This window comes from Protopterus annectens, chromosome 14.part0, assembly GCF_019279795.1.
Source record: "Protopterus annectens isolate FY-2018-M chromosome 14.part0, PAN1.0, whole genome shotgun sequence".
NCBI classification, from domain to species: Eukaryota; Metazoa; Chordata; order Ceratodontiformes; family Protopteridae; genus Protopterus; species Protopterus annectens.
Window position 1 is genome coordinate 473,908,856 of NC_056748.1, and position 25,376 is coordinate 473,934,231.

The 25,376-nt window shown below is 35.8% G+C and overlaps 1 protein-coding gene across 1 annotated transcript in view; it reads left to right on the plus strand.

Moving 5' to 3' along the window:
* MORN4 (MORN repeat containing 4) overlaps positions 1–25,376 on the plus strand; it is a 441,841-nt gene that overhangs the window by 155,913 nt on the left and 260,552 nt on the right. The window contains exon 2 of the mRNA XM_044056229.1: positions 22,188–22,262. Within this exon, the coding sequence (XP_043912164.1) occupies positions 22,196–22,262 (67 nt within the window). The 5' untranslated portion in view covers positions 22,188–22,195. The remainder of the gene's footprint in view (positions 1–22,187; positions 22,263–25,376) is intronic.

Below are 25,376 nucleotides of genomic sequence, written 5' to 3' on the forward strand. Positions count from 1 at the left end.
TATAAACACTTTTTAACTGTACCAGATTTAGAGGTTTTTTTTTTGTTTCTTTTGAGAAGAATAATCTAGATGGAAGGGGAGGTAATGTTAATAGCATACTAGAGAAATAAAAATAGTTCTGGAAGCTAAAAATTAAAAGCGGGTCACCTCATTAGTCTTGATGGGTACCTGAGCATCAAGATTTTCCTTAAAGTTTGACTTTTCAGGTTAAATTAAACAACATATATATTGCTATCTTTATGTACTTTTTGTGTTGAGCTTAATTATGGTATCCTATCTTCTGGTCATCACAAAAATGCAGATATTGCAAGTGTTAATGTTTTTGTTTTATGCATGCTCTAGAACAAGTTTGACTTTCATGTGTTTTCAGCAAAGTATGCAGTAGTTAATTTTACCATTAGTTTAAAGTATGGTTGGAGGACTTTTTGGTATTGTGTGATGTGCAAATAATATTTGTGTTGATTATTTGTAACTGGCACTGATAGTCTTTCACATTCTAAGATGAAAGCTCTAAGCTGAAAAGTATTTTTGTTCATAGGTAAGCATTAGGCTAGCTGCCGTTGTGGGCCATTTTAAGACTAGCCAATTTCCCGTTTACTGCTTGAATTAACCTATGCCATTTGGTGTTAGAGTGGCCTTATCCATCCCATGGCTGATAATGATATATTACCTGTAGTGAGAATAACTGGAATCATACCTTAGATAATCTGAGGGGACTGATGCATGGGATAAAGCATTTAACAGCTTCCTCTGTCCATTAGTAGTACAGGCGATGGTCTTGGGGTAGATTTTCGGTTTCCTATCCCTAGATCCAAGTTGCGTTTGAATATGGACAGGGACGAGTCTACTCCAGAGTAGCAGTATCTTCCGAGAGATAAGCCTGTTCCTCTGTTGATGCATGTTGCAGAAGAGGTTTAGATCCCTAGACCAAGGGTTTACTGGATATCAGCAAATCAAACAGCATCAGAAATACATCAGTATTGAGCTAGTATTAGTAAAAGCCATTTAGATCCATTGGGAGTGAAAATTTCTTTCAAGCTGCTGTTTTATTTTTCAGTGTGGCTAGTGGCTCTTCTGCTTTTCTCTGCCATTCAGAAAGCGGAGCATTTTAAGCCATGTGATACATACGGCTATTGAAGTCTTGTAAACACCAGCATCTACTACTCAGAGGGTGAGAATGTAGTTAGAAATTGCATTTGGGGTTAGTGTTTTTTATATATATATATATATATATATATATATATATATATATATATATATATATGTGTGCTCTGGACTCCAAAACTGAGTCACTTGTAGCCTGTACTCTTAATAGTGTATTTATGATCACACACAGTAAAATAAGGATTCGCAAGTTATTTTTAGGGACTAATCTAATGACAAGACAGTTTGTTCTGTAGTCTAGATAATAGTTTAAAAATGCATTCATTTTTAAGTAAATATTAGAAGAATGCCTTATAAATTTCCAACATTTCTAGTGCTCTTGTTGTGATGATGAAGCTGCATATCAAATAAACCAAGTTGATCATGGTTATAAAAAAATATTCTACCTTTTAAATCACCTCTCAACAATCTGTATATTATTGATTAAAAGAATGTTTTTTTAAACCTGCTAGCACTTTCCAGATGCAAAAACCCATAGATCTTTTTGTAAAACACGTAAACAGTTTTCAAGCTTTGGTGTCTTCCAATGTGTATAGACATGCTGAAGAATTATATGTAGTAAAGGCACCCCATCTAATTTCTCATAGTTTATAAAATATTCATTTCTGCTGCAAACACTCTAGTTATAGGCCACTGTTTCAAATTCAGGGACTCTAGTGTCTTGTAGCTTGCATGGGCTGCCACTTGAGGAAATTGGACTTTTTTCTTAGGATGTTTTTGTTAATTTCTTTATATTTTTCAATTAAAAATGCAACAAAATCAAAGAAACCATTTTGTAAGCACATGAATGCTTTCTAATGTGAGCATTATAGGGAAGTAACTGATCTTCCATCTGTGGGGAAGCCATCTACATGTAGTGCTGAGCCTACCAACATCCTGGTTGATCTGTTATTATTTCTCCATAATGCTCATCCTTTTGAAAATTACTGCTTTCATATCCAGACAATATCTTTAAATTACTTTTAAAATGCTTCTTAAAAATGATTTCAGAGTAAATAAACCTCTAGATTCGAACTTCTGTCTGATTGTAAGCTGCATCATGAACTAAATGCTGTATCATAGTCATTCATCTGTATATATCTATATGTATTTTAGCATATCCTTGTATCTGTAAATATGTTTTGTTCATTTCTTATGTGATTCTGACCACCCAGGCTTCCTGCACAAATGGTTCATTGAGATCAGTGCACTATCCCCGTAAACAAAAATAAAAATATAAATAAATAAACCATCCTCCATGTAGCTCTCATCTGCACTCATCATTGCATTGGGACTCTGTGAGAGATAGTCCAGTGCTTATGTAAGTGACATTCCCACTTGTAGAATCAGAGCCCTTTTTTAATTTCCCCAAATGCTTACATTTTTACATAATTTGATGGGACTGGATCCCGTTCCTAAGTCAGAACATAATTAAAGTTCAAGAAATCAGTTTTGCTTCGGTCTTTGACATTTGAGATGAGTGCTCTTCTTAGCATCCGCAAAGTACCCAGAATTTCGTCTTTCTGCAGGTCGTAAGGGGTTTACTTTAATTAGTAGCATATTTAGATATGTTTGAAGATTCTTTTTTATTTATCCCAGATCCTACTGCATGTGCATCCTTATTCTACATTGCTCTAGTTTTTGCTTGCAAGTCCTGATAGCTTACAATTTTATACTTTTAAGTTCTTAAGACAGTGTAGTCACTGAGTGTAGTGAATTCAATAATCAAAGCTATTAATGTCCTTTTTTTTTCTCTTGAACTACAGTATCTGGTCTGTATTTATCTACCTTCTTAGCTGCTGGTATGGGGTGAGCCCATATAATCATTGCTTCATCATTTTCAACAATCCTTTGTGGTCCATGTCTCCAAGTTTCTCGGCTGCCTCTATGGTGTAATGTTTACAAAGTCTCCAGTGTAACAACCTTGTCATGTTATGTCTTTCAGTATATAAACCTTCAACTATGAGTATGTCATACCTTGCAAAATGATGTGCAACTGTTTCTAGTTATTTACCACAAAGCCTGCATTTGTCTGTACCCATACCTCTCAACCTGGAAATATCAAAAATCTGGACAAGGCCCATGAAAAATAGGTACAAATCTGTATGCTGATTAACATCTAATCTGCATACATAATTATGTAACCCCACCCACTCCAAAGGAATTGTGGGATACCAACTTTCAAATGCAAACTGAAGAACATACAACCAAAATATGGCACCAGAGTTCCCCTGCAGCCATTCAGTGTCCCACTACCTGGCGATTTCACCTCATTTACCATAAACACTAATGTGTGCATACTGCTTTACTTCTACAATGATTATTTGGATTTTATTTTTACATTTTGCGGCACAACAATGCACAAACACTAACAGACATCTGCTAAACAAAGCAATACTGTCTCACAATGAAAATAGACTTGGCATTAAAACTTCAGTGCCCTTGAAACTCACATTAATTGAAATAGAATTGAAACCCACACACCACATCCAAAGAAAATGTGCCTGGCCAGTGGTGTATTAAGATTACAGATGAGATGTTTTCAAATCATTGGCCCCTTGCATACAAAACAAGAAACATACATGTGTTCTTTTCTTTGATATACTTTCCTGACTTTAAGTTATATTCCTTGTATAACACAGCACACTTGTTAGACAGAGCGCATTTTAAATTTGTTTGAACATTTTTCCAGTAGGCTTTACTGTTGTCAATGAAACAAAGTGCATGAACCAATAATGACAAAACTGCCCAATTCAGAACATTTCCATCATAAAAGTCTACTTCCACACCCACACTATAAATAGAATGACAGTAGTGTAAGCCATAAGCATCTTGCACAGCTTCTCACTTATTTTCAACTTTATTTTTTTTTTTTGGGGGGGGGGGCAAAAGGACAAAAACAGAGACACATTTTAAACATTGATTGTATAATCTAATTGCTAGAATAAAATGTTGTGTTACCATGCATTTCCTGAAAGATAGGAAGACTGAAACTTAATTGGCTATCATTATTTAGTGAATTCAGTTCTCACTAGAAAACAACACATTTTAAGAGGAACAGACCAAAGAGACAAACACAAGTGGTATACTTGGGGACACAGTACTAGCATTTAAGCACATTTTTATTTTTATGTATTTATACATAGTATCATAAAAAGCCACTGGACTGGAAACTATGGAGGTACAAATTTTTCGCAGAAAAAAAGGGACAATTCAAGTACTCCATTTATGGTATGTCTAAGCTGCCATTGCACTATTATTTTATTTTATTTGTGCTGATATGTTTCCTAGTTTGCATGTACAGCTGGATTTCCCAGTATCACCACTTCTGATACATGTTTCAAATAGTTGTTCACCTTGTTCAATAGCTTTATGCCATTTTCTAAACTGCTATTTAAATAGAGTCAGAAGTCTACCAAGAATGTATGCTAGTGCCCCCTTTTCAGAAAGTTCCTTAAAAAGTGGAAAACTTGCTTGTCTCAGTCTCATGGTGTAATTACCAAAGTAGATCAAAAAGTCCAGAACAGTGTTTCTGGCAGACATGGTGTAGCCAGTAAATATTGTGTTAATTAAAGTGTCAGTTCTGAGGTATTTAAGAGAAAAAAGTGTCAAAGCAGTGATGTTTTTCTTCTGATTTACCTAGAATAGCTTGTGTTGGCCTTTACCGACTTACAGAAGACAGAACCATAACACACTCCATTCAGTAAGCTGTTATCACCACTGCTGCGTTTTACTCTTGAAATATGATGATGATTCAGTTCTATTATAGCAAGGATTTATGGATGCATTTTATGTCTGCGACTATTTACAGCTTTTAAAACCATAGTCGACTTTATTACAGTATGCATAACTAGCCATTTTAATTTGCACCACATGAACTTATTACCTACAGCCAAGGACTTCATGTAATCGTCACTCAATTCCTAGAAAGCTGTCTCTGTTGTACATACGGAAGTGTTAGTTATCAGGCAGCCGAACAAACAACCCTTTGCTTCGAAACTGCAGGGGGTTACTATACAGCTAGGTGCATAAGGACAGGACAGCAGACGCATCAAATCACAGTAATACAAAAATGTAGCACTTTCATTTCCGAAGAGCAGTACAGGGTGCTTTCTGTAACACTAAACCGATTCAGATTAAAACAAAACACATGGGACATGCGGCATTTTTAGTTTTCGATCAGACAGTATCCAAAACCAAAGGGAGGGAATGCCTTTTGCATTCTAGGTTTATTTCAATGCACCCCTAGAAAGTAGTGCATGCAAAGCAAATCATGCCGGTGTTACCTTTGCATGCACGTACTAGAGGAAGTACAGAAGGAAATGTACATCGTGTCACCTAATAAAAAGAAGTTCTACAAAAACAGCTTAAAATTAAATCAGTACAGGCGACATTCCATAATGGAAACGTCTGACTCAAGGTTGCATATTTAGAAGCTAGCAACTAGATGATTTTAGTAGCAGTAGAAACCGCTGAACATATTTTCATACAGTGTAGAAGTGCAGGAACGGCAGGTTCAGTTTCAGTGGCACTGGCACATAATCTGTCCTAACCTTCCTTCTAACTATGCTTATTTGTCTCAGAAACTAACAAAAATGGTAATACAACAAGCAAGAAGGGAAAATCCAAATCCAGCAGAACCTAATCACTTACAAGACACACAAGTTCCAAACTGCACAAATACACAGTTGAACTTACAGCAGATAAAATATTTCCTCTGGTCCAGCAAAAACGGACTTGCACACAAAAGTTAAACAGCACTGCAAAGCAGAACTTTAGCCCAGCAAAGAAACCCTTGCACACTCGCCGGCCGCCAAAAAAGTTAAAAGCTATACTAAACGGAAGCTTGCTTGAACGGAATTACAGTCCGTGACTAAACAGTTTTATTCTTTTCTCTTACCTGAAGGCTGAGACATGTGGGCGGACTCTGCAAAATTATGTAAATCTGTCACGGCTGCCGCCATTCTTCTGTTATATTCCCTATTTCCCTCCAAATATTTAAAAAAATCAATGTCTGACCAGGTCCACAGGCAGTACCTGATGTCATCATGCACGCCCCCTGTAGACTGGAGGTGCGTGGTGACGTCAGCGATAAATTTAAAGTGGTAAATTAAAAAATAAATAAATAAAAATTATCTAAAAAAAAATCTGGAATTAAAGGGGTCACTTGGAAATTCGTGGCACCCCATTATTTTCCCCTCAAAACCAGTAAATACCGAGGAATTTGGTATGGTTGAGAGGTATATCTGTACCTACTATATTTTCTATGGATTTTATGAGCCATCTAGTATGCAATCCCCTCTCTTGGGCTGCCTATATTAACCTTTCATCTTTTTTTTTTTTAAACACCCTTATTGAATTATCACTTGTGACACAGGCAAATTTACATTTAAACAAAAGTAATGTTAATTTAATAGAATTTGATTAATAAACATTATACTTATATTGCTATATATCGTATAACCTAAGCAACATTACATAAATTATTCAGTTCCTTCCCCTTTTTTCTAAACCTCATTTAAGACCTAAACAGTCATACATTTAAATAAATGAAAACAAACCACACCGATACAATCCTAGTTGCAAGCATTTTACATCACAAACCTTACTTACACACTTACAGTTGCAAACATTATACATCACTTATAGTCTACCCAATCATTTTCAGTCGAACATTACATAGCTCATTTATTTAAGTCCTGCCTTCTTTTAAACCTCACTCCTCCCCGTATGTTTTGTTCTTACAATTCCAATTTTCCCTATGTAGTTTGCTCCTACCCTTTTGTAAAGATCTCAGTTCCATTTGCTTTAGCTTTGTTACTATATTCACTACTTCTAATATAGTTGGTTTAGATTTAGATTTCCATGTTCTAGTAATTGGTATTTTAGCAGCTTCCATAATTAGACACAGTTGACCTTTCATCGTTTGGTTTAAATTCACCCCATCTAAGCCATTCAAATGAGAACTCTTAGTCAACATGCAGCTGTTCCAGCAGATTCGTACATTGCTTTCTATAATTGTGATCTTTTCATTTATCTTTGTATTCCTTCTTTTGCTTTTTTGCACTTTTTGTTGCCACCTGTTTTTAATCCATATTTGGTTGGATTTCCACGCTTGCTTTTTTTCCCAAGGGCTTCTGCTAACCTAACAAAGAGTTCATCTTAGACTTATTTTTTTTTTCTTTTAGAAGTTTCAATATGTTTGGCTCTGATGATGTGAATAAATGCATTGCAATCCCACAATGACTGACCTTGTATGTATAGTCGATTTCAAGGAGGCCTGTGCAGACCGAAGGATATATAATCTTGGCAAACACTGGTTCTTGTGTATCATTTGATGGGCCTGGAGTAATTTTGTTTTTATGTCAAGTGTATCGAGCTCTCTTTGTGGCCAGTCAGTCACCCCAACGCAAACAGGAAGTGCAAGTTGATTTATAGCTTTAACTTTATTCCTAGATGTGAAAGCAGTTTTCTGTATTAATTTTAGTCTTCCAAAATATTCCTTACTAAGCTCTATTCCCATTTTTTTATGTTGTATCACTGCCCCTTCATCTGTTGCAATATATGTGTACACTCCTTGTTCCAAATCTTTTAGATCACATTCCTCCCCAAGTTTTATAGTTTCTCACGTCTTCAGTTTTCCTCTTTCATATATTGATTGTTCACTGTGTTGAGACCAAATGACATTCCTGTTTCATTTGAGAATGCTTTAACAACTTGTAGCTGCTGTTTCATGTATTTATCTTATGAAATACACATTTTTAAGTCATCCACAAAAATAGATGAGATATCCTTTCACTTGATGATTTTCTTGGAGCTCGACTTTACTCAACAGCCTAGGTCACGAATTTATCAGCTTAATGAATTGAGAGCAAGACAAAACAGTAATGGTTTAAAAGAATCACTGTGAAATATTCCATGATGGGTTTCATACCCTCAATGTCATTTTTTGTGGTTCATCTGTACAATGGATTTCCATTTCTTCGTAGTAACTGCAATAAAATTTACCAGTATGTGATGGATCATGTATATGTGTAAGCATTCTTTAATCCCGGAGTAAGGAATACTATCAAATGCTTTCTTGTAATCTGTCCATGCCATACTTGGATTTCTGTTTATTTTACAGGTTTCCATTATGGCTTTGTTTTAACAAAAGATGGTCCATTGCTCCATATGAATCTGTTTTATTCCCTTTCCGTTCTTTGGCCATAGTTGAATTTTTATCTAACTATATATTCTGTCTGCATCGATTCTCATATATAACCTTTTATGTTGTTGGGAGACAGGCTATTAATCATTAGTTCTTGGGGTGATCTGCAGGTTCACTTTTAAGTACGAGTATGGTTTTCCCCATTGTTAGCCAGTCTGGTGTCATTTCAAGGTGTACATACAAGTAATTTTTACTCAAGAAGAAATCACAGTGTAAATATGTCAATACCTTTAATCACAAATAGTACAGCATCTGGATCAGGCACTTTCCAGTTGGGAGCCTTTCTTAAATTTGTCTCTATCTCATTAGGGGTTACTTCATTCCAGTCTAGATCAGAGCCTCTTTATTGCTCTTTTACTTCTTTTTTCTACTCAGCTTCCATATCGTACTTAACTGGATCCTCATAGATATTTCAACAGAATGCATTAATTTCCTATTTTCTTTGTGGCATCTCAACTATTGCTGTTTTCTTTACTAGCTCCCTGTAGAATTTATTGGGGGTCATTCCTAAATTGTTTGTTTTGTATCATTTCTTTATATTTCTCAGTGCATCTCTAAGCAGAGATTTGTAACTTGTGTTAGAGATAGTACAACTCAAATCCTCATCTGCTTTGGTGTTGTGTTTTGTTTTAGCTTATTCACGTTTATACATTTTTTTTAGATTGGCAGAATACAGAAAAGGAAATCAATAATGATGCTTCTTTTCCTAACTCTTTCACAGGAGTTTCTAGTTGGTGCTTCCATTGTGGTGATCTATTTGCCCCTTTATTTTCCTTTACTAACTTACGGTTTATTGGTAATACCTTGTCTTAGTTTCGCTGCACAATAATGTATTCTGTTAATTTCTGTTGTATAGTGTGGTCCTGTCCTCCTTTGTAGTTCCAATTACTTTATTCATTTGGCTTATTCATTCTTGACAGTCTGTGTTTTCTACAGTTTGGCTGCCTCTATTTCTTATACATATTATATTTATCCATTTCTATAAAGTCCATCAGGTTTTCTCTTTTTCTTCCTGATTGATAGTTTCTTCTGTGTTTTGTGTTTCCTGCTTTTTCTGCCTCTGTGGAAATATCTTGGTATTGAAAAGACTGTAACATTTCATTTTGTGAAACATCCTTACTGCTTTCAACATTTAATTGAGTTAACAAGTGATTTTTTATACTGCTGCACTTTCACTGTCATTTCTACAAGCTGTACCTGTTTTAATAAACCAGCATTCTGAAGTGATCTTTGCATCTAGGATTCCCATTCAAATCTTTCAACTTCATAACTGATATATCACTTTATTTTCAATTTCCTCCATTTCTGTATCAAACTGCTTACTTATCACTGCATTAGACTTCTGGACTGCTATTCTGTTTCTCCCTCTTGTTTTTGTAACATTTACAATGTCTGGGTGCTTTTGCTTATGTGTATTTTCAAATATTTTTAACTTTGCTTTACAATTATTAGTTAACATTGATTTATTTTCTGTGTTTAAACTGCACCATATTAGGTGTTGCTTCTCTCTTTGTTAGACAAAAGTACACAGGCATTTGTATCTCTATTAATACTTAATGTTTTGCTTCCTTTTCTAACTCACTTAATGTTTTCTTGTCTACATATTGTTTTGTTTTTATTTGGCCAATTCAATTGGCATCCTCTTTTCAGGAACTTTGTTACATGCATAGAAGAAACAAAACCTACCTTCTTTTTTTTTTTCCAAGATGTTCATTTCTGAATTTTCAGGTGTCTTGTCTGGCTGCTCAGTTTTTTTTTTTTTTTTTGGTGGACTATTGTTTATTGCCGTAGTGGGGCCTCTCAGATCATCTGTTGGATCAGAGCCTAACAGCAGCAAGCTGAAACTGATATTTATAAACTATGGGCCCACCCCATGAAGGTATCCAGCACGGCTTGAGGATGACTTTGGTTCAAAACAAAACCTCCCTTTCCTTTTCTTTTTTTGTGCTGATTTAATCTCTACATCCAAGTGCATTTAGTGATTTTCCATCATGTTCTCAGTATTTGTCAAGAACATTGACACAGAGCTCTTTTTTGCTGTTTATTAAAAATAATTTCTTATACATGTATACTTATAATATGCTTAATAGGTAAATACATAAATAAACAGAATAGAGCAGGCAATATGTTTTTTTTTCTTCTTCGGTTTTCCTACAGCTTACTGCACTCTCCCTCTGGTTCATGAGATCTGGTCTTGGAGCTTGTCCTTTAGTGTGGTTTCTTCTAGAGGCATCCCATCCAAGGTATTTCCTTTCCATGCAGGTACATGGACCATCTAGTCATGAATTTATGTGAAGATTTCTCAGTTTCATCAGTATATTGGATAGAATTTTTAACTTGGTGGTTTCCTTACTCTGCAGTCATTTTAAGACCTTTCTTTATGGTCCCGTTGGTTTTCTCCACTTTTCCTAAACTTTTGGGGGGTTAGGCATATGAAACCTGTTCTTGGACGCCCCATGACTGGAGCATGGCTTGTGATTTACTGGTAAATTGATAATCTTGGTCTCTAAGGATTTCTCACAGAACCCTCCAAGTAGGAATTATCCTGTCAGTGAGAATTTACACAACCGTCTGGACCTCACATAGCTATGTGCCTCCACCCACTCCATGAATTCATCTATTAGGGATAAGATAAATTTACACCTACCTGTCGCCATTGGAAATGGTCTGACAAAGTCCTCTCTGAAAGTCTGAGGAAATTACTGGCTTTTCCTCTAATATTGTACATTGTGCATTGCATAAGTTGTGCATCTGTCCACATAGTTTTGTATGTCTTGCAACATTTTAAACCATCAGTATGTTGACAGCATGATTTATTATAACTTTTTCTCTCCCAGAGTGCTCCATAAGTTATCATAGAATCTTAGCAGTACTTTCCCTCCTTTTGATTTAGGCTAACGGCCCCTTTGAAAAGTTCCCCATCACTTGCTAGTTATTCTGTAGTATTGCTCAAGCCTGCTCTTTCTCTTTTTTATGGTGTAACGATCAGTCATGCTTTGTTACTCTGTCGCTGGGTCTCCCTGGAAATATTGTACCAAGTCTCACAAGTGCTTGGCATGGTCTCTGGTTTGAAAAAATAGAATGTGCTGTGTGCCATTTTGGTTCCAGTCTGCCATAAGAGGCTTCACGTGACAAAGGTAGGGGTCTACTCTGTTCTCATAGTCTGGGCAAGAGGTCTCAAGAAAGTAGTAGTACATTGTAAAGGTAGAGAAGGAAATGGAAACTGGGTTGGTATAGCGATACTTGCAGACTAGACTGGCCAAATCTTTTGAGGTATATTTAACAACTGCACTAAATTATACTGCCCTTGGTTTTTGACAGTGTGTGCCCTGAGACCATCTGATACTACAGTCAGCTCAGGCTGAGGTAATCCCTTTTAACAATTCCCAGTTACACATATCAACAATGTCCCTACTTTTTCAGAGTACATCATTTCGTAGGATAAATTGTAACCCAGGGTGAAAAAACTACTGGTGTTCAAATTTATCTTCTCATATTGTAGGCCCTGCAGGTTTGCTAACTTGTGCTTGAGTAGCATGTCCTCCCAGTCCTTGAAGTTTTAGTGTTTGATATTTACTAAAAACTTGTGTAGTGATGCTCAACATATCTGATGGACACTGAAGTTTCTGTGTGCTTTTGGTCTGATTTTCCTTTGAGATAGTTTTTGAGTTTCTTCCATCCCTCATTGTTCCTTTTCTAACTCTTGTATGCATTTTGTAACTTTTGGTTTTGATGGTCGTACTATTTCTGGCCACTTTTTATGTTCTGTCTTTCTTCATACTGATGATGTTCATTTTGCCTGTCTATTTAAACTGTAACAGTATTATTTCATTTCAGTTCTCTCTCTAATTATTATAGTAGATACAAACAGGATACTACCATCCAAAGGCTTCTACCAGAACAAGGAGAATCCACGTAATAGCAAATAAAACGACTGAAATAGAAGCCACCACGACAATGGATATAATAAAACTGTTTTTATTATCGAAAGAAGCACTTTCACGTACTACCAAGGTACGCTTCTTCAGGTTTGTAAATCAGTTCATTCTGGCAGATATTTATATGCAAGACAATTTATCTAATGAATCAATTAATCAATTAATTAGTTAAAATAGCACATCAATTATTCCACTATTTCATTTTAAAGCAATATAATTCACAAAGACTTGTAAAATATATGGAATAAAATAAAATAATGCATGTAATTATTTGATGACACATATTCATAACTTGTTCACAACTAAAAATGCAAAATGTACATATAATATATATAAATATACTCAAACCATTCAATTCATATATCACTAAAAATTTTTATATTAACGTATGTAAATAGCATTGCAGAAAGGGCATATATACAGGGCTATTGCTTTAAAACTAAAAATATAATTTTTAAAAAATTCTAAACATAAAAAGTTGAAAATATATATCCAGGCTAAATATCCAACACATCAATAAAACACTCATAAAAACTGACTAAATACATTACGAAATATCTCAAGTATTTTAAATGAAATATAAATAGGGACCAATGCCCATAATTTATCTACGTCTAGCCAATATTGGTTTTATGCTTACTGCCTGATTGAGCCCTGGTTCAATATGTGCTCTCAGTCTTAAGATCCAATTTAGTTCAACCAATTCTAAATAACCCATGTTGTCGCCTTCCCGTTTATTTTTATTTACTATCTGTAGTGCCCTAAATTTAAAATCATGGTCGTGAAATGCATATTTATGTTTAGCCAAGGCATTTGTTAAGTTTATTTTCCTCATATCATAACTATGGTTATAAATGCGATCTTTTAATCTTCTAGATGTTAGTCTCACATAATACGCCTCACATGCGACACAGGTAGCCAGATGTACTAAATTCTTAAGAGTTACATGTGGCATAAAAATTAAGTGTAAATGTATACTCTAAATATGGTACAGTAAATTGTTGGTCTTTAGAGATAAAGTTGCACATATTACAACTATTGCATGGATATGTTCCATCTCTCAAAGACGGTCTAAGATCAAAGACAGGTCTATTTAATTTTTCAGTGCATAATAGTCTCTTTAGACTTTTGCTATTCCTGTATCTAAAAGTAGGTCTTTTGCCAACAATCTCTGCTACTTGTGTATATAACAACAATACATTCCAATTTCTCCTAATGATATTATTAATGTGTTTAATATAATTAGTATATCTGGTTATAAAGGCTACCTTAGTGTCATGCCAGTTGGTTTTACACAAGGTTTTTGATCTCTGATGTTCAATTGTCTGAGATTTGGAACAAAAGATAGAATTTTTCACATCTTTAACCAGAGAGCTAGAATAACCCCTATCAACAAATAACCCATCTATTATATTTAGTTGTGCATTTCTATCTTTGTCATTACTACATAGACGGGAGATTCGCAAAAACTGACTCTTAACAATGTTCGGAAATATATGGCGTGGATGCATGCTATTATAGTGTAATATTGCATTTCTCCAGCAGGGTTTCCTATATAGAGTAGTGGAGATTACACCATCTAGTTTTTTTAAAAATGGTAACATCTAGAAAATCTATCTTGTTAACAGATTTCTCCATAGTAAATCTCAAGAAATCAGTTGTAGATTCTAGATAGGGGGCCAAATGTCCCAATAAATCATCATCTCCTTTCCAGAATATTAGTATATCGTCTACAAAACGTCTGTATAGTAAAATATGCTTGAAAAATGCGCTATCAAACAAAAACCTACATTCCCATTGATACATTACTAGATTTGCATAAGAATTCGCACAGGGGTGCCCATGGCCACCCCCCATGTCTGTGCATATAAAATGTCTTGAAATAAAAAGATGTTATTCAAAACTATATCTAGTAGTGTACAAATCAACATTTGAGAGTCATTATCGAGTGTTCCATCTACGTGCATGAATTCCCTGATGGCCTCAATCCCATATTCATTAGGGATAGTTGTAAAAAGATTTTTGACATCAAGTGATACCAAAATGATAGAAGAAAGCAAAATATTGTCTTCAGTTAAAGTCTGTAAATCATTCAATAGTTCATGGGTATCTTTTAAAATGGTAGGTATTTTTCTGGCTATAGGTCCCAATTTAGATTCAATGTAACGAGAAATATTCTTAGTTACCCATTTTTCACCAGATACTATTGGTCGTAAGGGAGGTGGAAAACCCCCCTTATGCACTTTTGGAAGGCCTTTAATCACGGGAATAAAAGGGGAATCTAACAAAAAATATTCATATAGTTCCTTAGAAATTTGTCTGCACATGAGAAGGTCATATAAAGTGTCATGGACCTGTTTCACAATCCATAGTAATTGCTTATGGTCTATACATTTATTGACTACATCATCATTCAGCATATTTAACATTAGCTTAGTGTAAAGCTAGTGTAAACCAGCTGACAAGGGAGAAGGTATAGTGGTAATGGACTCCACCCTTTACATTAAGCTAATGTTAAATATGCTGAATGATGATGTAGTCTATAAATGTATAGACCATAAGCAATTAATATGTATTGTGAAACAGGTCCATGACACTTTATATGACCTTCTCATGTGCAGACAAATTTCTAAGGAACTATATGAATATTTTTTGTTAGATTCCCCTTTTATTCCCGTGATTAAAGGCCTTCCAAAAGTGCATAAGGGGGGTTTTCCACCTCCCTTACGACCAATAGTATCTAGTGAAAAATGGGTAACTGAGAATATTTCTCGTTACATTGAATCTAAATTGGGACCTTTAGCCAGAAAAATACCTACCATTTTAAAAGATACCCATGAACTATTGAATGATTTACAGACTTTAACTGAAGACAATATTTTGCCTTCTTCTATCATTTTGGTATCACTTGATGTCAAAAATCTTTTTATAACTATCCCTAATGAATATGGGATTGAGGCCATCAGGGAATTAATACACGTAGATGGAACACTCGATAATGACTCTCAAATGTAGATTTGTACACTACTAGATATAGTTTTGAATAATAACATCTTTTTATTTCAAGACATTTTATATGCACAGACATGGGGGGTGGTCATGGGCACCCCCTGTGCGAATTGTTATTGAAATCTAGTAATGTATCAATGGAAATGTAGGTTTTTGTTTGATAGCGCATTTTTCAAGCATATTTTACTATACAGACGTTTTGTAGACGATATACTAATATTCTGGAAAGGAGATAATGATTTATTGGGACATTTGGTCCCCTATCTAGAATCTACAACTGATTTTTTGAGATTTACTATGGAGAAATCTGTTAACAAGATAGATTTTCTAGATGTTACCATCTTTAAAAAACTAGATGGTGTAATCTCCACTACTCTATATAGGAAACCCTGCTGGAGAAATGCAATATTACACTATAATAGCATGCATCCATGCCATATATTTCCGAACATTGTTAAGAGTCAGTTTTTGAGAATCTCCCGTCTATGTAGTAATGACAAAGATAGAAATGCAAAACTAAATATAATAGATGGGTTATTTGTTGATAGGTTATTCTAGCTCTGGTTAAAGATGTGAAAATTCAATCTTTTGTTCCAAATCTCAGACAATTGAACGTCAGAGATCAAAAACCTTGTGTAAAACCAACTGGCATGACACTAAGGTGGCCTTTACAACCAGATATACTAATGATATTAAACACATTAATAATATCATTAGGAGAAATTGGAATGTATTGTTGTTAGATACACAAGTAGCAGAGGTTGTTGGCAAAAGACCTACTTTTAGATACAGGAATAGCAAAAGTCTAAAGAGACTATTATGCACTGAAAAATTAAATAGACCTGTCTTTGATCTTAGACAGTCTTTGAGAGATGGAACATATCCATGCAATAGTTGTAATATGTGCAACTTTATCTCTAAAGACCAACAATTTACTGTACCATATTTAGAGTATACATTTACACCTAATTTTTATGCCACATGTAACTCTAAGAATTTAGTGTATCTGGCTACCTGGCATGTGAGGCGATGTGGGGCTAACATCTAGAAGATTAAAAGATCGCATTTATAACCATAGTTATGATATGAGGAAAATGAACTTAACAAATGCCTTGGCTAAACATAAATATGCATTTCACCATGATTTTAAATTTAGGGCACTACAGATAGTAAACAAAATAAGCGGAAGGCAACATGGGTTATTTAGAATTGGTTGAACTAAATTGGATCTTAAGACTGAGAGCACATATTGAACCAGGGCTCAATCAGGCAGTAAGCATAAAACCAATATTACTAGACGTAGATAAATTTTGGGCATTGGTCCCTATTTATATTTCATTTAAAATACTTGAGATATTTCGTAACGTATGTAGTCAGTTTTTATGAGTGTTTTATTGATGTGTTGGATATTTAGCCTGGATATATATTTTTCAACTTTTTATGTTTTATGTTTAGAATTTTTTAAAAATTATATTTTTAGTTTTAAAGCAATAGCCCTGTATATATGCCCTTTCTGCAATGCTATTTACATACGTTAATATGAAAATGTTTAGTGATATATGAATTGAATGGTTTGAGTATATTTATATATATTATATATACATTATACATTATGCATTTTTAGTTGTGAACAAGTTATGAATATGTGTCCCATGCATTATTTTATTTTATTCCATATATTTTACAAGTCTTTGTGAATTATATTGCTTTAAAATGAAATAGTGGAATAATTGATGTGCTATTTTAACTAATTAATTGATTAATTGATTCATTAGATAAATTGTCTTGCATATAAATATCTGCCAGAATGAACTGATTTACAAACCTGAAGAAGCGTACCTTGGTAGTACATGAAAGCGCTTGTTTCGATAATAAATACAGTTTTATTATATCCATTGTCGTGGTGGCTTCTATTTCAGTCATTTTATTTGCTAATTATTATAGTACTTTGCAATTTTCTCTGTATTTTTATGTTGTTGTTTTGCAATATAACCATAAATTATTTAATAAATTTGGAATGAACAAAAGGTTAATAAACTTTACCTGCATCTACCTCATCCCACAACTTGTATTCCCTAGTAAGGATGAACATTTTTTTTTTACTTGAAACTATATACCCAGTTATTCGTTACTGCAGTCCAGATGGTATGTCTGTGTTCCGTCTACCCTTTTGTCAGTGATTTCTTCAAAATATGAGAGATCCACCTCCCTTGAGAATTCCTCTTCATTTTTAACTGTGTATATCCTGTGTTATCTGGAAGATTTTTGCTTTGTTTTTGTTCACTTAAATTAGATTGAACCTTTCCTCTCCCTTTATGGTAAGACTGCCGCCCCTTTTTATATTACCTGACCAAGTCCATATACCTTGTACTGTTTCTGGTCTAACAGATGATCTAGGTTAGGTTGACCCTAACTCTAACCCTGAAACTCTCATGGGGTCCCTAACCATAACACTTTCCTCCCTAACCCAAATGCACCCCTCGATCTGTAAAGTCTCTGTTTCCTAAACCTAAAACTCCATTTCTGCTCTCTAAACCTAGTGTCCCCAGTCTCTCCCCAGCCTTAAACCTAAATTCCACTCCCAGTTGCTGCCTGAAGCCCTAAACTGCACTCCCACCTGTTCCCAGTCCCTTCAGTGGCTGCTACCCTAATGTTGCTTGAGCTCGGCTACTATGTTCTGGCAAGATGCAGCAACTCCACACTGCATGGCTGCTTTACCTCATCTGAACATTTGAGTTTGAGCACAGGCAGCAACCAGTGAGAGCTACAAGACGTCCAAGTCTCTCGCTACAAGATAGTCCTCTCTGACCACTTGTGACACTGGTGCAGCTGTACAACATTCATTATTAGGTCACTTGGCAGTAGCCTAAGCTATATGAGATGAAAACCTGAATATCATAAATTAGAAAGAAAGGGAGGAGGCATCACTGGATAATGAGCACCTCACTATGAGGTAATTAGAGTAATAATCTTGCTGAGGTCTCCCTTTTACTGATACAGACAGTCTGCGCTCCTTTCTGCTTTTTATTAAAAACAAATTCTTATACTCTTGTAATTGTTGTACTCAATACTATATACTTAACACATATACCATGTGCCTTTTTATTAGCAAATTCAGAGAAATAATCCACAACTAGTTGTATAACAAGTTGTATATACAACCAAGTAGAATAACACAGCTCATGGCCAGGATCCAATATCAGTGAGACTCTTTAACACAAATACGAATTGAGCGCGTTCATCCCCTAAACCGGGGACTTCATCAGAATTAATCCACTTGAGAACATTTCATCTATTTACACCCTCCCAATGAATGACATCATTTAATTAAATTAGAGACCTTAAACCATAAAAATATTAAAATGAGTGAATATCATGTTGTAAAATATTAAAAATGTTAAAAAATATTTATACTACAAACTCTATGATTGATTTAGTATAACTATTTTTAACATTTTTAATATATTACAACATATTCACTTATTTTAATATTTTTATGGTTTAAGGTCTCTCTAATTTAATTTAATTAAATTATGTCATTCATTGGGAGGGTATAAATAGATGAAATGTTCTCAAATGGATTAATTCTGATGAAGTCCCCGGTTTAGGGGATGAAAGCACTCAATTCATATTTGTGTTAATAAAGTGTCTCATTGATTTTGGATCCTGGCCACGAGCTGTGTTATTTTTGTTGGTTGGATCGTTTTACACAGTTTGGTGCTCTGTTTTCATTGTTTTTAGTTGTATATACAGTAAAGTTGCTACTATTTTCTTCTGCCCTTGTAATAATTTAATTCTGTAATTTCTGAATATCCAGTTATGTTATATAGGCACTAATTTTGTGAATTTTAAATCGTATTGTATGACTTAAGAATGGGGTCCATTCCCGTCATGGTACTAGAAACACCTCGAAACACAAAAGACTTTGAGAAATTAAACCAATACAGAACATGAAACCCATGTTTGGGTATTTTTTGCTGATGACTTTTCCACTTTTACTCAGCACGAGACACTCTCTTGTCTGACAAACTGTTTGATTATTTTTACAAGTCTGCCTTTTCTCAATATGCGATTTAAAAAAAACGGAATTAATAACAATATAACAGAATTAATGTTTAAAATATGTTTGCAATGCATTATTACTTGAGGATTATTTTAAAATATTAAGTAATGTTTTACTAGAAAGAAACATTGATATACATATTGCTGCACTAAGGTATTTCATGTTATATATTTCTAAGCAGTTAATCTAAAGTAACTGATTTGTAAATAATTTGCAGCTCATTTAATAACAATTATTTGATAAAATAAAAAAAAAGCTTGGAAAGAAGTGCATGTTTTTGAGGAAACTGAAAATATCACTGAACTTAAGCATGTTATTTTTACATATAATTTGTATCATTGATTACTTCTCTGCTTTTTTGAATTAACAGGAATGTTCAAATACTGATTCCTGTGTTTTAGTAATGTTACAGAATCATGCTAATGCTGATTAATAGGTATACATTCACACAGCACACGAATCAACCGCAACTTGCTCCACTAGATGTGTCTTGAATACTGAAGAAGGGTTATCCCAAAAGCTTTATTTCTGTCAAATAAAGTGAGCATTTCTACCCGGTTGTTTTTGTTTTCTGTAATAGGTATACATTTCCAGTTTGTCCACAGATAGTGAAACCACCTTGTAGCTTAGTTAAAACTGAATTTTGCTACTTTAGGCTAATGCAATAATGGAATAAATATTTAAATGTCATTCTTTACTTTGTTCTTTTCCTGTAATAAGTTGTTGTGTCTTTCGGCTTTTTCCCGGTTAGGGGTCGCCACAGCGGAATTCCGGTCCGCTAATGATTGGCAGTAGATTTTTTTTTACGTGCCGAGTTGCCGGCCCTGACGCACAACCTTCAACGAAGTTTCGCCCATTCACGCATGTCTCCACACAGAAGACGCTCTAGCTGAGAATCGAACAGGACAACGTCTTACTGTGAGGCGACAACGCTACCGCAGCACCACCACCGCAGTTCTTATCCTGTAACAAGTAAGGAATCCTTGACCGTTATGGATGAGACCGGATAGATGCATTTACTCTGAAGTTATATGTTCCATGACCTTGTGAACTCTCTTGTAAATTTCTTTTTTATTCCTTACTTTTCCTGCAACAAGTAAGGAATAAAAAAGAAATTTACAAGAGTTCACAAGGTCATGGAACATATAACTTCAGAGCAAATGCACCTATCCGGTCTCATCCACAATGGTCAAGGATTTCTTGTTAGACCTAAAGAATGAATACATGCATATAATCTTTTTTACTGCCATAAGATAAAATGCATATGGACCTTTTGCTTTTTTCTAGAAGATGAGGAAGCATGTTGTGATTATCAGAACCAAAGTTTGAGAGAGAAATTTTTTTTCCACCAGATAAGTCTGAAGTAAATCATATGGACTTTAGCCTCAGTTAATAAACAAAAATACAGTTTACAGCTGTAGGCATCCCCGCAGCTGCATTTAATCTTAAAACGAATGGCACAGTCTTTAATTAATAGTGAAAAACAGGATGTCAGGCTTTCATCTGGAGCCTTTTAATAGGAATGAACAATCTTTGTATCACTGGTGAGCCAAGGGTTAGAGCACAAACTATTTATACACTTGGGTTATGAGTAATGTGGTGTGTTTGCCTTGAACATGCAAAAGCAGTTTCAACTATTTCAGAATTTTCATATGTATATCAGTCAGTCTGACTTTTTATCTTGTATGGTGATAACGGTATGATTTTTATTAAACCAAAAAAACATGCATCTGAAAGCTTGGGAAAGCTATAAGAGAAGTATAATTTAAATTAATCCACATTGAGTTTTAAGTAACAAGAAATCATGATGTCACAAAACTTTTCATAATTAAGCCTTGTTTGCATGCACTTCTGATCATGAATCCCTGCTAGGTTTTTATTTTTATGTGTATCGTGTTTATTAATTAAAAATACAGGTATCAGCACAGGTATGAGCATTGTATTAACATGCTTGCAGTGCTACCATTATTATACAGGTAAGCAGGTATTATCACACAGACCAATTTTAAGCTTGGGACAGGTTTCTGTTTGAAACCTTCTGAACTATGCAAGGTGCAGGTGACTACACCCCCCCCGCCCCGAATAGCAAGTAATGCCATTGACTGAGAGTAAGTCTTTCTCTGTGTCCGCCCACCTAGTCTTCCAATACACACAATGCTGTTTAGCATGGTTTCTGTACTGGGGATTGAGGACTAGTTAAATAGGTTCTAACTGCCTGAACACAGCTTGTCAGAAATCACCTCTTATTGGAGATTGAAAGTTAGGTTATTGGGTATAGTGGAATTGTTGAGCGAGATTTCCCTACACTTCACAGGAGTTTATTCTTTAACAAAATTTTGTGACTATGAAGTTAGTATTTATAAATTTGGGATGTGGGACTTGCCCCTCCACATGAAGGGAGAAGGAGCCCTGCCCCCCGCAAAAATGTTTTTCGGTGTATTTATAACGAATGTAGGGGGAATGCTTTTTTAGTCATTTGTGATCATGCATTGTTTTTACAAATGGTCATATGTCAGTCATGTATAGTGGAAGTGTTCAAACTTTGGTTTGCCTCTTCATTAGTAGGTCAGTCTATATAAAAACACCTGTCAATAGACAACTGCAACAATATGCTGAGAGTTTGGCATGCTTTGTTTATAAACTGATTATGAACAGTCAGCATTCTTCCTTAGTGAGAGTAGCAGAAGGAGAATTTAGCAGCAATGATATTGCTTGGTTTGAGGTTTTATTTAATTTAACCAAGACCTTTTTCAGAATCACCCCAGGTGCTGTGTTTAATCCAATTAGGCCAGTATTCTGATGGCAGTTTTTTGTTTCTTTGAAGGCTGAAAGATGACTCTGACTAAGGGTTCCTTCATGTACTCCAGTGGTGAGGAATACCATGGCGAGTGGAAAGAAGGTAAGATTGAAGTACATTTATTTGCTTAAACACACAGGCCACCTTGTTTTATTTAATACATATTGGGTGTTCTTGTATGGCAAATGCGTGTTTGTCAGGATGGCAATTTAATCAACACAGATTGTCCGCTTCTGTGAGCTGTTTAATCAGATTGAATGCTCTGAAAGGAAAGTGTACCACATGGGAGGCAACTTCTTGTAGTGAAGTCGTTAGCATTTAAATCTTTAAACCCCATATATTAATTTCCTTTATATGTGTGCGTGTATATGTCTGTGTGTATATGTATCTAATAAATAAATATATGTATATGTGTGTATATATATGTATATATATGTATATATATATATATATATATATACACACACACACACACACTGGGAGGAATATATATATATATATATATATATATATATATATATATATATATATATATATATATATATGGGTCTACTTTCATAGACCGAACGTACGAATCACCGACACACATTTTCCCCACCCCAAACAACCGACAACACACCACACCGACAACTCAACATTCCGAACACCAAAACACCGACAAAAGCCAAATACACATTGCACACAACAACATATCCACTAACCTTAACCTAAACCCTAACCCTAACGTCCGACACTACCGCACTTACCCAACCCGCACCTAACCTAACTCACTTAACACACCTAAATCTCAACACAGTCACTATCGCACACTCACCCTACCTGCACCCTAACCCTAACTCACTTAACACACCCCTAAACCCCAACACCGTCACTATCGCACACTCACCCTACCTGCACCCTAACCCTAACTCACTTAACACCCTAAAACATTCAGCCCATCACTATCGCACACTCACTCCACCTGCATTCTAACCCTAACACACTTAACACTACCCTACACAGCTCTACGTCACTTCCACACACTTACCTCACCGGAACCCTTAGTCCAACACCACCGCACACTCACATTTTCCACACACTATCCTAAAATCCCTCAGTATCGTACACTTACCTGTCCGCTCCCCAATACTACACCTGTCACTTTCGCACACTTACCGTATCGCGCTCACACGCTGCCATTGTCGGTCTCTCAGCCGTCGGGATATCGCGTTTTCGGTAACCTACCTGTTCGGTCGTTCCGTCTCGGTCTTCCGGGTGTCGGTAAAGTGGCGCTTCGGTCTATGAAAGTAGACCCATATATATATATGGGTCTAATTCACTTGATTGAAAACTCACTAGACTGAAACTCACTTGAAGGAGCACACTTGACGGAAAGGTCACTTCACTGAAAGCTGACTTGCTTGAAACTCATTTCATTGAAAGGTATATGCCCTTTTCCCCATTGTAGTGTGATCCTGGAGTTTAGTAAATATAGTAAAAGGGCGTGTGGGGGGGAAAGTCCCCCACCTATTTTATACATTTTCAACCATATATATGGATACTTACAACTATAATGAATAACTCTTTTTAGAACACAATATATACTCAAACTAAGTGGGGGGCTACGTCCCCCACACCCCCCTCACCTTAGATACTAACTCCAGGATTGCACTACAATGGGGAAAAGGGCATATACCTTTCAACGAAATGAGTTTCAGTCAAGTAAGCTTTCAGTGAAGTGAGCTTTTACTCGTGTGCTCTGTGAAATGAGTTTGTCTAGTGAACTTTCAATCAAGTGAAGTAGACCCATATATATATACACAGACACACACGTGTGTATAAAAAAAGAAAAATATTTAGCTACATGTCCATATTATTACATCAAAAAGTTTGATACTTTTTACAGAGATCATGATACAGTGGGAAATGGAGAATTTACCCCTTCCCCACTGTAGTGTGACCTCTGAGTTGTTACATATAATTAGTAGGGGGTGTAGTTTTCAAAGTTATGGAACTTCGATCCTATGGTCTTGATGCTATGCAGTTCTAAGTTTCATAGATTCTGTGTTATAATATGGACCCATATATACTGGATGTTCATCGTGTTTCACTGTTGCAGTCATTACTCTTGGGTTATCCTGCTGGCAGGCTACCCCCAGTCGGCCTGAATTCCAAAGTCTTGGTCCGGTGTCGGCTGCTGTCGCCTCTTCTCTGATGTCAGTGTGCCAGGGGTATAAAAGATGCAGCCAACGCCATTTTCTTCAGTCTTTCTTGCCATGCGGTGCCAGAAGCAGAAGCAGTTCGCAAGTGCCGGTCGGCCGACTCCTGAGATTTTCATGTTCGAATTTCAGATCCGAAGTCTTCATTTAAAGCTAAGTACCCCGTTGGGAAAACTTTTTTTTTTCTTGCTCCAGACAGATGTCAGAAAAAGTTAATAATTATATTTCTTGTGGGAAGCAAATACCTCATAAGGACTTCCATTCTTATTGTATTCCTTGCGTAGGCCCTGATCACGATGTAGCTAATTGCAGATTTTGTGCTAGATTTAACCAATGCACTATTAAGCGTCGGTACGATTTTGCATTTCATTACTTTGGCCGAAGATTTAATTACACAATGTCGTCGGATAGCCACCCGACTACCGCAATTCACAAGAAACAAAAGGAAAAGGACAGGCATCCAAGGTCCAAAACTGACGACGGTTCGCCGGTTCTCAGTGAGGTGCTTTCGCAGCCCCTGACGCCTGCTACCTCAGAGCCGCAGGCCGCTTCCGACTCCCACGTGGAGCAGACTAGGCCTCTGGAAACTCAACATATTGGACACTCGGAAAATATTCCCTCAGATGGGTCCGGAGCCGCTGAGCAGGCATCGGCTTCTGAGGGTGTTTTCAGGCCTACACAGTTATATATAAAACCAATTACAGTTCCAAAGGCAAAGACTAAAGCACCACTAAAGACAAAGAAACAAGTGCAGCAAGCCCATGGACAGGCCTCCATGCCTAAAAAACAGATGCTCAAAATGGCCGAAGACCTAATTACTTTGATCAGGGGTTCCCATCCCCCTCCTGAGAAGAGGCCTAGGCAAGAGACAGAATATGAATCTTCAGATCAGGTTTCCATTTCCTCTGGTTCCTCTTCTGACCAAGAATACTCTCTCCCTCCCTATGAGGATTCCGATGCTGAAGAATCTATCCCTTCAGCCTCCCCTCCTGAGGATTTTTCTTTTGGGGAAATCCTG